The 14,109-nt window shown below is 37.6% G+C and overlaps 1 protein-coding gene across 1 annotated transcript in view; it reads right to left on the bottom strand.

Moving 5' to 3' along the window:
* Positions 1–14,109, bottom strand: part of LOC111141699 (phosphatidylinositol glycan anchor biosynthesis class U) — an 89,633-nt gene that overhangs the window by 71,110 nt on the left and 4,414 nt on the right. The window contains exon 2 of the mRNA XM_022494466.1: positions 8,418–8,482. Coding sequence (XP_022350174.1) covers positions 8,418–8,482 — 65 coding nt within the window. The remainder of the gene's footprint in view (positions 1–8,417; positions 8,483–14,109) is intronic.

Here is a 14,109-nt window from a genome sequence, read left to right as displayed (position 1 = left end):
TTGTAAGACTGGTCTATATGTGGTCTACCCTTCCTTCAGTGTAGTCCTTCAAAGGACCCACCAGAAGCCAAAACCTTTACCAGGGCCCTGCCACCTTGGTTGGCCATGCACTTGAATTTGTATTTCTCTAGCACTATGAGACTGCCAATAGCTCTGCTTAGCTCCTTAGCCTCTTAACAGCCCACTTCTACTCTCTTTCTCTGCTCTCAGCAGAGAAATTAATACATTGATAAAATTGATAAATCCATTACGGAGAAAGCAGCTTAGATGGTCAGCCTCAAATTGTACCTTCCTCTCTGGGACCTCAATCCCTCAATCCTGGCTATCTTGATACTTTCCAACACCATCAAACAGATGTTTTTTCCTATTCATCCTTCTTTCCTAGCTGTCCTGGAAGGAGGGTTGGTTTGTTACTATAAGCCAGTTCACCAATCCAGCAGAATCAGAAAGATAGTGCATGACTTGGTTTTAGTGAACCCTTGCTGGTGACTTGGGAGACCTTTCCCCAACTCCCAACCACATGCAAAAATGTGTTCTATAATATTGCAGAGGTCACGAACAGGCTTTTTAGGGACAGCAAGCTGGTGTGGTAGAAAGAACAAGGCTTTGGGTTCAAACTCGGATTTCAAACCAGTTCCACCTGTGTACCTTTTCTCTCTAAACCTTAGTGTTCTCAGCTATAAAATAATAGTGACCTATTGGGGTGCCTGGGTGGCTCAGTTGGTTAAGCATCTGCTTTCAACTCAGGTTGTGATCCCAGGGTCCTCGGAAGAGCTTGCTTCTCCCTCTCCCTCTCTCACTCCCCCTGCTCTTTGTCCCTCTCACTCTGTCAAATAAATAAATAAAATTAAAAAAAAAAAAAAAAGAATAGTGATCTATTTCACAAGGTTCTTGGGAGGAATAAATGGTAATGGGCACGAAGTGCTTAGCACAGTGCCTAACATACATACAGTAATCCTAATATATTAGCTACCTGAGACCAACTTTTTACCACCTGTTTTCAAAACAGGGCATCAACTTTGCCTTTCAAAGTTCTAAAAGAATTAAACCTTCTACAACTCTCTACTAGTGGATTCTTTTTTGCTTTTATCTTTGTCAGTAAGAAGTAGTAACTTAATACTTATATTACCAATGGCCTGCTTTCAAAGTGTTTTGATGCTTCAGATAGTTTAGAATGGCACTAAGTAGGTCTCAGAAATGACAGAACGCATAGTTCTCAAAAAGCCTATCAGCAAATGGGCTGGTTTCCATAATAAGCTAACATGTACATAGTAGTTAAATTGTGTATCATAATATTATAGATAATATACAGTGAATATAATTTGTCTTCATGTTTCCATGTGGGTGACCGTTCCCAGTCAGGATAGGGCAAATATGAATGAACTCACAATTTTACGATCAGTACTTGGCTAACCAAAGAAAACAGAAACGTCTGCTGAAGGTAGTCATAAAATCTAAAGTGGTTGCCTAATTCTCTTTTTCTCTCCTGTGCAGATTTTTCTTCTCCACTTTTACATTTCCCTAAGAACTAGATAATAAAATCTGCTGAAGACTTATAAAGAAAAAAATACAAAGCAACGATGAACTTCCTCTTCCTAAGTGTTTTCACTTGGCTTGACATAATTTGATTTCTTTAAGTTTTATTCTCAAAGAAATTGTGTGGAAATATAGATTGCTCTGGATTTATGAACATTGAGCTTAAAAGCGAATTAACCCATATGCAAGAAAGGAGCAAAGGATTCTGACTGTGAGGTCACCTCCACTGTGTTTGGGGGAAGCAACTGCTCAGTCCTAAAGCGTTTGTCTTACACAGGTATAGAGACTTACCACGGCTTCTTGTAGCTGGAAAATACTAACTCCTGCCATTATCCCTCTTTACTTACACTGAGACTTACACACACACACACACACACACACACACACACACACACACACACACACTGGTGAGGAGTAAGAATGCATTCTGGACTCCCTCACTGCAGCTAAGAATGCATTTCCTCACAGAAGCATTTTAAATAATGGTTAAAGGGCTAGATATGGCTCTTCCATTCATTCATTTGACATATTCCTTCTGAAAGGACTATTTCACATCTTCCCATCCTTAACCTCCAAATTTCCTTCCCGCTTCTCACTTTCATCTGAAAACCTCATTTCTTATTTCACTGAGAAAAGAAGCAATTAAATGAGAATCACCTTATTTTCCCACTACCCAGGTAACCAACTTCCTGTATCTGTACCTACATTCTCTATTGCCTATTAACAATGGATGGACTTCCTTTCTTCTTACCTGAAGTCAAATTCTCCCCTTGTGAACCGTAACCCATTTGTTCTTGCCCCCTCAAAGACACTGCTCATTCAATTATCCTCTTTCTTACATCATCAACTTCTCTATCCACAGGATTATTCCCAACAGCAACCAAGTATGCAGAGTCTCATATTTTTTTGCTATTTTATTATTTTATTTTATTAAGTTTTAAGAGTTGTAACACGTTACTTCTTTTTTAAAAAAATTTTATTTAAATTCAATTTAGCTAACATATAGTGTATTATTAGTTTCAGGGGCAGAATTTAGTGATTCATGAGTTGCATATAACATGCAGTGCTCATAACATCATGTGCCCTCCTTGATGTCCATCACCCAGTTACCCCATCTCCCCTCCAGCAGTATTTATGTATGTATGTATGTATTTTAAGTAGGCTCCACACCCACCATGGACCCCAACACAGGGCTTGAATCCACGACCCTGAGATCAAGAGTCAGACACTTAACCAACCAAGCAACCTAGGAACCCCCTGCTTTGTTTTTTTAGATTCCACATATAAGTGAAATCATATGGTAACGGTCTTTCTCTGACTTATTTCACTTAGCACAGTGCTCTCTAGATCCATCCATGTTGTTGTTTCAAATGCCAAGATCTCTTTTTTTATGGCTGAATAATATTCCACTGTATGTGTGGGTGGGTGTGGGTGTGGGTGTGGGTGTGCACACATCCATTCATCTATCACTGGATACTTGGGTTGCTCCCATATCGTGGCTATTATAAACAATGCTGTGTTAAATATAGGCAGATTCTTATATTTAAAACGTCTTTATGGGGGCAACTGGGTGGCTCAGTGTGTTAAGCCTCGGCCTTCAGCTTGGGTCATGATCTTGGGGTCCTGGGATCAAGCCCTGTACCGGGCTCTCTGCTCGGCAGGGAGCCCACTTCCCCCCTCTCCTCTGCCTGCCTCTCTGCCTACTTGTGCTCTCTCTGTGTCAAATAAATAAATAAAAATCTTAAAAAAATAAAAATAAAACGTCTTTACAGGGCACCTAGGTGACTCAGTCAATTGGGCATCTATCTGCCTTCAGCTCGAGTCATGATTCCCAGTCCTGGGATCAAGCCCCATATTGGGCTCCTTGCTCAGTAGAGGGTCTCCTTCTCCCTCTCATTCTGCCCCTTCTCCCCCCGCTCCTATGTGCTCTTGCTCTCTCTCAAATAAATATCTTTTTAAAAAATAAGAAAAAATTAGGGCACCTGGGTGGCTCCGCTGGTTAAACAATGGCCATCAGCTCAGGTCATGATCCCGGCATCAAAGGATCGAGTCCTGCATCGGGCTCCCTGCTCAGCAGGGAGTCTGCTTCTCCCTCTGACCCTTTCCCATCTCATGCTCTCTCTCTCTCCTAAATAAATAAAATCTTTGAAAAAAATAAGAAAAAATAATACGTCTTTACTATACAACTGCTTTTAGCTACTATACCATTTCTCTGCCCTTCTTTAGAACCACACTTCTCATAAAGGTTGTCTATTCTCTGACTTTTCAAGATAGACAAAGTCCAAGATTAAGCCACAGGGTCTTTTATAACCTAACCTAGGAAGTGACATACCATGATTTCTGCCATATTTTACTGGTCACATAGGCCAACTCTGATACAATGTGAGAGAGGACTACATCAAGTGTGAATACCTGGAGGTAGATATTTTGTGGGGCCATCCTGGAGGCTGGCTATCACACCAGGTGATCACATCAAGCCCATTTTCAAGTATCATCTATAGGCTGACAGTTCCCAATTTTATATCTCCAGCCTGAACCTCTCTTCTTGAGTTACACATTTGTATAGCCAGTTACCTTAACATTGTCATTTGGATGTCTTTAAACTTAATATGGTGAAATCTGAACTCTTATTTCCGGCCCCACTAAAACCCACTCCTCCCTCAGTAACTCATTTCACAAAATAATACCACCATTCACTCAGTTGCTCAGGATTAAAAACCTGCTATCCTTGAATCATATCTTGGAATCCTCTCTCGCCTTCATACCTCATATCAAATCTATTAATAAGTCTACTCCTAAAAGTATTACTAGAATCTAATTACTTTTTTAAAGATTCTAATCATTTTTCACCATCTTTGTTGTTAACCACACTAGTTCCAAGCCAACATCATCTTGCTTAGACTAATGCATAAGCATCCTTCTTAATCATCTTCCCTTCTTCACCTCTTGCCCCCACAGTCAATTCCCCTCGCAGTATTCACAGCAGTATTTATTAAATGTAAAATAAGTATAATCACTTCTCTCCTGGCTTAAAAGTCTCCATTTTTCTCAGCTTAGTAAAAACAAAATCCACTTGCTACTATGGGCCACCAGAGCTGATGAAGGATCTCAAAATGGCTGAGCAAAAACTTGCTCTAATAGGCATTTAGGGGCGCGGTTCACTCGGTAGAGCATGCGACTCTTGATCTTGGGGTTGTGAGTTCAAGCCCCACACTGGATGCAGAGATTACTTAAAATCTTTAAAAATTATAAATTTTTATATTTATAAATTATAAATATATATTATAAATAAATAAAAATTATAAGTAAATTATAAATATATTTTATTTAAATTATAAATTTTATTAATAGAATTATATATTATAAACAAATAAATAAAAATAAAAGGCATTTACTCAGTAATCCTTTGGGAGATCATACCCCAAGACCAAATGGCCACTGCTAACTCCCTAAAGTCCTGGAAAGAGGCCCTTACCATCAAGCTAGCTACTCTACCTAAGAATCTACCTGCTATTGACTGGACTTACACAAGGCCAATGTGGTAAAGGCTGGCTTGGCAAATGACTTTGAGAAGTTTAATGCCCTGCAGTTCCCTGTGCCAGGATGCTGAAGAAAAAAGATGTGAAAAGTCGTGCTCAGTTTTTGTCTCTCATCAGGTCTGAGGAATATAAGAGAGCTGGAGAAAATGAAGAACATAATTCCATTTGATCAAATGACCACTGAGGACTTTAATGCAGTTTTCCTAGAAACCAAATTAAATAAGAAGTATCCCAAATGGCCTCACCAGCCAATTGAGCTTTTATAAACTTGAGTCTGGGAGGAAGCTCTTGCCCTCATATTTTAAATTCTAGACATTAAAAATAATTATACTAAAAATAGATAAATGATAGATAGACAGATAGATAGATAATCTGAACTCTTAACCATGTCTATAAAAACTGCTATATAATCTGACTCCTAACTTCTCACATCTTGTCTTCAATATTTTCCTCTTTGCTCATTCTGCCTTAGCAAGGCAGAATTTATCCAACTCACAAACGCCAACCACATTCCCAAATCAGCACCATCTTATCTGGCCTGCTAGCTTCATTTAGATCGCTTATTCAGATTTTACTTCCTTGGAGCGCCTTCCTTGAACACACTATCTAAAATACTGACACACACATGACCATCACTCTTTATCCCTTTACCCAGTTTTATTTTTCTACATGTACTTACTTATCATTTAACTGAAATCCCACTTTTCCTTAACTTTAGTTTTATGGAAGTATAATTAGTATAAAATAAACTTCACATATTTAAAGTACATAATTTGATAAGTTTTGACCTATGTATATACCCATGAAACTATCAACCAAGATACTGAATATATCCCCATTCCCAAATGTTTACCAATTTTACTGTTCATCCCAAAGAACCAGCTGTGTTTCAGTGTTTTTCACTATTGTTTTTCTGTTTTCTGTTTAATTTGTTTCCACTCAGATCTTATTTCTTTTATTCTGTTTACCTTGAGGTAAATTTATCTTCTTCTTCTAGTTTCGTAAGGTAGAAACAGGGGTCATTGATTTGAGAGCTTTTTTCTTTTCCAATATAGGCATTTTAGGACTACGCATTTCCCCCAAGTACTGCTTAGTGACATCCCACATATTTTGATAGGTTGTGTTTTCATTTTCATTCAATTCAATATACTGCCTAATTTCCCTTCTGATTTCTTCTTTGATCCATGAGTCATTAAGGAGCATGTTACTTAGTTTCCAAATATTTGGGGATTTTCCAGACATCTTTCTGGTATTAATTTTTTATTTAATTCCATTGTGGTCAGAGAATATACTTTGTATGACTTCAATCCTTTTAAATTTATTGGGCCTTGTTGTCTGACCCAGAATATGGTCTATCTTGCAGATGTTCCATATACACTTGAAAAGATTATGTACTTTGTTGCTGTTGGATAGAATATTTTATAAATGCCAATGAGATCAAGCTGGTTGACATCCTATTCATGGCTTCTACATTCTTGTTGATTTTGTGTCTGCTTATCACATCAGTCCTTGAGAGGGATATTGAAATCTCTAACTATGGATTTGTCTGTTTCTCCTTATAGTCTGTCAGTCTTCATGTACTCTGAAAGTCTGTTATTGGGTGCAGAAACATTAGGACTGTTATGTTCTCTCGATGAATCAACCCCTTTATCACTATGAAATAACCGTCTTTACCCCTGGTAATATTCTTTGCTCCGAAATCTGCTTCCTTTTTACTAACTTACTGTTTGTCACTCTCAGAAATAAGTACCATGAAGCCAAGGACTGTGCCTTGTTTTGTATCCCAAGCACCTAGCAGGGTAGCTGGCATTTGGTATGTACTTAACAAATCTTTATTAAAAGAGAGAAGGAAGGAAGGGATTGGAATACATTTGTAGATATAGAGCTAGGCACTAGGAATACTTAATGAAAAGGTACCAGTACTTGTTCTGAGGAACATATAATAGGTAAAACAAGTACAGAAGAAATTTCAAGAGTATTATATGAGCCATTAGAAGGATAAGCACAAGATGCTTTAGAAGATGTTCAGGAAGAACATCTAATTGGTTTAAGGTGACAAGGAATGGCTTTTAGAGGAAGGTAAAATCTAAGGTAATATCTAAATAGTAAAGCCAACCACAAAAAGAGAGAAAAACAGCCCTGCATAAATAGCCCTCCATAAAGAAACAATAAAATGAGCAAAAACACATAGGTAAGAGAGAATATAGTGTTGTAGCGTAATGAAAATATGTGAGAACTCTCTCAGGGGGTTCCTTATCTGTCTAGAAAACATACTGCCCACGGACGGCTAGACACAGCCCTCATGGCTAGTGTGCTATGCTTTTATATGCCCACACACATCTGTTCCCAGTAACTCGTTTGTGTGCTTCTTAAGAGTCTTAAATTGTCCCTGTTTCTGCTAGTCATTCTTATTATTGTGGTTCAACTAGATAGTAATAAAAACTAATGAAATATGAATGCAAAAGCCAGTTGTTATCTCCATGAGAACCAAGCTGAATGCTTTTAAAAAACTAGATAGAAGAACCAAAGAAAGAAAGAAAGAAAGAGAAAGAAAAAGAAACAACTGTTCTCGAAGTAGGTATGAAGGAGACAACTGTAAAAATGAGGGGTTAAGAATTCAAATAGAAGACTTCTACTTTAAAATGCTATAACCAACAGTAATGGGGAGAGGAGAGCAGAAGGAAATGTGGTTCATGTAAGCAGGGCCCACATGGCTTTGTATGCCCTGTAGGGTGTTTGGGTTTTATCCTGAGTTCAGTGGTGAGCAAAGGTTCGAAACAGGACAGTGACAGTATCAGATTTCCATTTCAGAAAGATGAGTCTGGCTGCAGAATAAAGAGTAAAGGAGCAAGACTGAATGGAGAAAGAGTTGTCAGGAAGTGGTTGCAGGAACCCAAGCAAGGGATGACGGTGACCTAAGAAGGATTTCACTATTTTAAGAATCAACGTTATGGGTTAAACAGGCTTTGGTGGGCTTTCTAAGAAACCAGCATTGCTAACATAGTTTTCATGGGAAAGCATGTTCCAAAGAACCAATTACATGACCATTAGCATACAACTTATTTGTGGGCTGGGAACTGTTTACAATTTATTTGCCAATAAAAATAGTATCTTCTACAGAAGTCTCATCTGCTTCCCCAAATTACAATCTTAATCTGGATCATTTCCATTGCCATTGTGAAATCTCCTTCTTATGCAGAGGACATCTAAAAAAGGTCTGTTTCTAAATATGATTTTCAAAAATAGATCTGTTCAAATGTTTGTACAAAACAGAGGTTAGGCTTTGGTATTTAAGACTACAAACTACTCTTAGTACTCAGAAAAGAAAACAAGAACACTTACTTCATGAAATACTGCTCCAGAATACGGAGACACTCCCAAGTCCAACAGTGAGAGGCCTTCAACCACTGAAAAGTAAGACATCCAAGTTCACTCTTACTTCAGAGACATATGCAGATGGCCAGAGACCAAAGTGTTAGATACTCCCAGAAACAAGAAAGGCCTCAGTTTGTCCAACCCCCTTTACCTCATCTCCAGCAAGTGGCTTTAAATCTTGATTTGAACACTTCAGATGATTCAGAACTTTCTTCCATACAGAGCAACCCTTTCCACTGTGGGGCAACTCTCAGGAAGAGGTTTTCTGTTAAACTGTGAGCTTTCTCTGATTTCCTTGTGATTTCCACCCACTCTAAAATGTGTTCCATTTTTGTATCTCTTGCCCCATTCCCCAAAATACGACAACAAATTAGAAGCTGGTGAGAAATGCTGTCCCTAGTGTGGGGAAGTAGGTAGTCACTCTCAAGTGCTACTTGAGTGGCATAGGTATTAGCTTATCTACAGGGAAATATGTACTTTTTAAGTATGTGTCTTTTGACGTGGAAATGATTGTTCATACAGCAATTTAGCCTAGGGAAATAACTATATGTTCATCACAGTGCTCAAAGTACTAAAAAATAATCCCAATGTCCATTAATATCCACCTAAATGAATTATGATATGTATATATGTGTACATGTAGATACATAGATAGAAAGACGTTACAGTTAAAAATCATACTGTCATATAAATAAATAAGTGGAAGAGAAAAGAAAGCTCTTCCTCACAGAGATCTGTTAAGTATCAAATGTTGAAGGAAAGACGGAAATAGAAAATCACCACTTGGCAGACCCCACAATAATAGTGGTGAAAGACAAGATTGTCAAGGGATACTAAGATCAGAGAGTAAAAATATGATTAGAAACCGTATTTGCAAGGGGAAAAATAATTTTATGTGGACAAACTTAGCCTTCACTACCTTAATCGTATGACCAAAGTTGGTACCATCAGCAATATGTTGAACAGTTCACACTATTAACATTAAGTAGCTCCTGAAATGATTCACTGAGATGGGGATAAAAACACTTCTGTGGTCCTTATGCCAAAAATATTAATATCCTTGCCAAAAAAGCATAACTTCAATCTAATCATAAGAAAACACTAGGCAAACCCAAATCGAGACAAAATAACCGGCTAGTGCTCTTTAAAAATATCAAGGGGAGCCTGGGTGGCTCAGTCGGTTGAGAGCCTGTCTCTTGATTTTGGCTCAGGTCAGGATCTCAGGGTCCTGGGATGGAGCTCCAGGCCAACTCTGTGCTCAGCAGGGAGTCTATTTGAGATTCTCTGTCCCTCCCTCCTCGGCTTGTGTGTGTGTGTGTGTGTGTGTGTGTGTGTTCTAGAAAGAAAGAAAGAACTGAAAGATCAGAACGAAAGGAAGAAAGAAAGAGAGAAAGGGGGAGGGAGGGAGGGAAAAAGGAAGGAAGGAAGGAAGGAAAAGGAAAGGAAGGAAATATTAAGTCTGAGGAAGTGTCCCAGATTGGAAGAGACTAAGGATACATAAAAACTGAATGCAGTGTGGGATCATGGACTGAATCTTGGACCATAAAAAAGACATTAGTAGTCCAACTAATAAAATTCTAATAATAGATTAGTTATTAGTACTGCATGAATGTTAATCTTCTGGTTTAGGTCAGTGTACTATGGTTATACAGGGTGTTAACATTAGAAGAAGCTAAGGGAAGGGTAAACAGGAATTCTCTGTACTATTTTTGTAACTTTTTGAAAATCTAAAACTATCGCAAAATTAAGAGTTAAAATTAAAAAGTACCTTACAGATATTCATTTATGAAAAGAAAGATGTCCATGAAATACTCTTAAATGAAAAGCAGGACATAACATAGCATGTCAATATGATTGAATTTTATTTTAAATATTTATAAGCATTAACCCATTTAATTGAGAGAAAATATGTATTCAGTGAGAAATGCCTCCACATAAACATAAATTCAGACATTAAATAAAATAAATAAAAATTTAAAAATATAAGTGGCTCAGTCGGTTAAGCGTCTACCTTTGGATCAGGTTGAGTCCCACAACTGGCTCCTTGCTCAGTGCCTGCTTCTCCCTTTCCCTCTGCCTGCCACTCCTCCTGCTTGTGCTCTTTCTCTCTGACAAATAAATAAAATCTTAAAAAAAATACAGCGATCATCTCTGTTGATAAGATTACAGAAGATGTGTGGTTTACCTTTTCTTCATTTTCTGAATCACTAGCAATGTGCATTATTTCATAATTATTAGAAAGAAATAGGAAAATTAATTTTAAAAGAAACTGAATGAAGGATAAGAAAAAATATAAAATAGACACACAAAAACCTGCAAAATGTATGAGCTTATATATGCCTAAAATATCTCAGAAGTACGCATAAGAAACTGATATAATAAGAAACTGGTCCTTCCAGGGAACACAACTGGATGGTTCTAAGAAAGTCATATGGTGGGGCGCCTGGGTGGCTCAGTGGGTTAGGGCCTCTGCCTTCAGCTCGGGTCATGATCTCAAGGTCCTGGGATCGAGCCCCATGTCGGGCTCTCTGCTCAGCGGGGAGCCTGCTTCTCCCTCTCTCTCTGCCTGCCTCTCTGCCTACTTGTGATCTCTGTCTGTCAAATAAATAAATAAAATCTTTAAAAAAAAAGTGGTATGGAAAGGTGCCTTTTAATCATATAGCCTTTTGCACCTTTGATTTTTGAAACCTGTGATTGAATTAGCTATTCAATGATAGGTAAAATCAAAGTTACAAAGCCTGTTCCAAAAAACCTATGTATTTATAGTGAGTGGGCCTTAATTATGGCTTTAAACTTTATGGACCCTCCCTAGAAGGAAATTTAATCAGTTACACAGTTCATATGGGCTGTAAAATAAAACAAACTCCATTGCTCAAGACAGCTATAACTGGTCCTTATATTAGGACCAAAAAGAAACTTCCCCCAAGGAGCCACATAAAGAGGTTGCTGTGTAACACAACTATTAAACCCTTCACTAACAGCTTTACTGGAGACCCAAGGACATGATTCATCAGGCCACTTCACAGGATAAATCCCCACTTAACCCAAAGGCATCCCACCACAGAGCAGTAAAAGCAACTCAACAGAGGACCAGCAAGATGCTATCCAGGGACATCACTCTCCACTGGTTTAATCCAGAGGGAACAGATTCTTCTGTATGTAGCTAGAAGAACAGACTGTATACTTTTCAGGCAATTGTCTAAAATGTAACTTCTCTCAGATATGCTTTTGCTGGATATTGTACACCTGCAAATTTGTTAATGTGTTCTCTGGCAAGTACTTGGAATGCAGCTCTACTATCTTGATGATTAAATATGATCTCATATTACTTAATTGATCCGAGGGAAGAGTCAACTTCATGTAAAAACATTTTTTAAGAAACCCCTGCCATTTACTACCACCATCTATAACATTAAATTAAACATTAAAGGAAGAGAATAAACTCAAAATATTTTCACCTGAATACAATGATCTTTATAATAAACTTTTCATAATGTCCTTATTTTGGTGCACATAATTGAAAACTTTGGCATGGTCCACGGTACATTGGGAACATCTGAGTTACAGAGTAATAAAACCCTCTAGAATATAAAAGTGAACCTACTCATGCATAAAAGAATAACCAGGGCCCCCCAATTCTAACATATATAACAAAGTCCTGATAATATTTTATTGGGAAAAATTTTAAAATAGGTTTCATAAAATATCTGTTTGGGGAAAAAACCAAAACACTCAATAAACAACAACACAAAGAACCCATAGCTTTAAGCTATTCTTCTTAAAGTACCCGTAAAATAACACCTGTGAAAAGTGCAGAGAAATTGAATAAAATTTCTGCTTCATGGGATTCTTATCTAACAACTAATATTTCAGAATAGTTGACCACAAAAACTAATTATTGCCAACCAGTCTAAAATATAAGGGTTTGTTTTTTTTTAATGAAGTGTCTCAACTTTTTAAGATTTTATTTTAAATAATCTCTACACCCAACATGGGGCTTGAACTTACAACCCCAAGATCAAGAGTTCTCATGTTCTACTACTGACTGAGCCAGCCAGGCACCCCAATAAAGTGTCTCAACTCTTAACTGACAAATCCCATGAAGCAAAAAGTCTTAGTTACCTTGATATACTCTTCCTATGGGTGATCATAAAAGCATATCATCTAGCATAAGACAAACGTCTTTGAGCTTCCCATAATGTCAAGAAGGACATGCATTCAGCTTGTTCAAAAGAAGTGGTATCCTTATATTTCTAGTCCAGAAGGTCCAAGATACAGTGTCATTCCCATAGCAATGAACACACCTAGCATCCACCTCTTGCTTTCTAAGTAACATTCTCCCATAAAAGAAACCAGGGCTTCTTGGAGAAGTGGTTGATTCCACTTCTTCCATTCCATTCCATTCCATTCCATTCCATTCCATTCCATTCCATGGCTAAACAACGGAAAATAAAAGCTAAGCCTAAAGAAAGCATCTTGTGGTTGCAGAAAGTGTCCCAATAGCCAAAGATGGAACAATTTGAGCATTAAAATAAAGATAATATAGATTATAATCCAGAAAATAAAATAAATACCTATGAATCCATACAGATATAAACTAAATGACTGAATAAATATGGAAGAAGGGACAACTCTTTCTTGCAGAAGAATTTCAACTCATAAATGAAGAAGGAATGAGGGAAATAGAAAAGTCACCATTAGAACACCACAGTGATGACTGGTGCAGGCAGATCAACCCATAAGTGCAAAAAGCAGTGGGCAAAAACTTAAAGAGAAACAAGATATTTACAGAACCCCTACATACCGCCCCCAAATATTTACAGATTAAAAAGGGAGAGTAATTTTACAATGGAGAAATCAGGCAGATACTATCATAATCAAGGGATTAAGGATAACATCACCAGTAATAAGAAATTGCAATATGATATACCCCCAATCCAATACATTGAGAGGATCACATCACTTCAATGGGATTCTTCTCCAAAATCTGTGATCTCAATCTAACTAAGAGAAAACATGAGATAAACCCAAGTTGGGGGACATTCTACAAAATACCTGGCCAGTATGTTTCAGAAGTGTCAAGGTCATAAAAGATAAGGAAAAGCTGAGGAACTCTCACCGATGGGAGAAGAATGAGGAAACACAACACTAAAGACAATATGGCATCCTGAATCAGATGCTGGAACAAAAAAGAACAGTAGGAAAAATGGTAAACTCTGAACAATTACAGCTTGTTCAGTGGTATTAGAACAATGTTATTCTCTTAGTCTTAAACACTGTACCATGATTATGCAGCATGTAAACATTATAGGAAGCTGGTTTATGGATCTTTCTGTACTATCTTTGCAAATGTTTTGTAATTCTAAAATTATCTCAAGTAACAGGCTAAAAAAAAAAAAAAAAAAAAGTAGCGGTATCCAGTCTCTGGATCCAGCTGCCAACTTGCAGGAAATACAGAGGATGCAAGAACATGATAAACTGTACCATGAATATACAATCAGTCAAACACAAACTATAGGGAACTACAGGTCAAACAGTCTGGGTTCTTTAACAGGTAAGAAAAGGATGGCATGGATGGGAACCTTAATGGTTAAAGGAGACTTAAAACATATATAAAAATTTTTGTTTCAGGGCAAGACTAAGCTATAGTAACTAGGGA

This window comes from Enhydra lutris, unplaced genomic scaffold, assembly GCF_002288905.1.
Source record: "Enhydra lutris kenyoni isolate GAN:26980312 unplaced genomic scaffold, ASM228890v2 scaffoldscaffold6, whole genome shotgun sequence".
Classification (NCBI taxonomy): Eukaryota; Metazoa; Chordata; class Mammalia; order Carnivora; family Mustelidae; genus Enhydra; species Enhydra lutris.
This window is presented reverse-complemented; position numbering and strand designations above follow the sequence as displayed.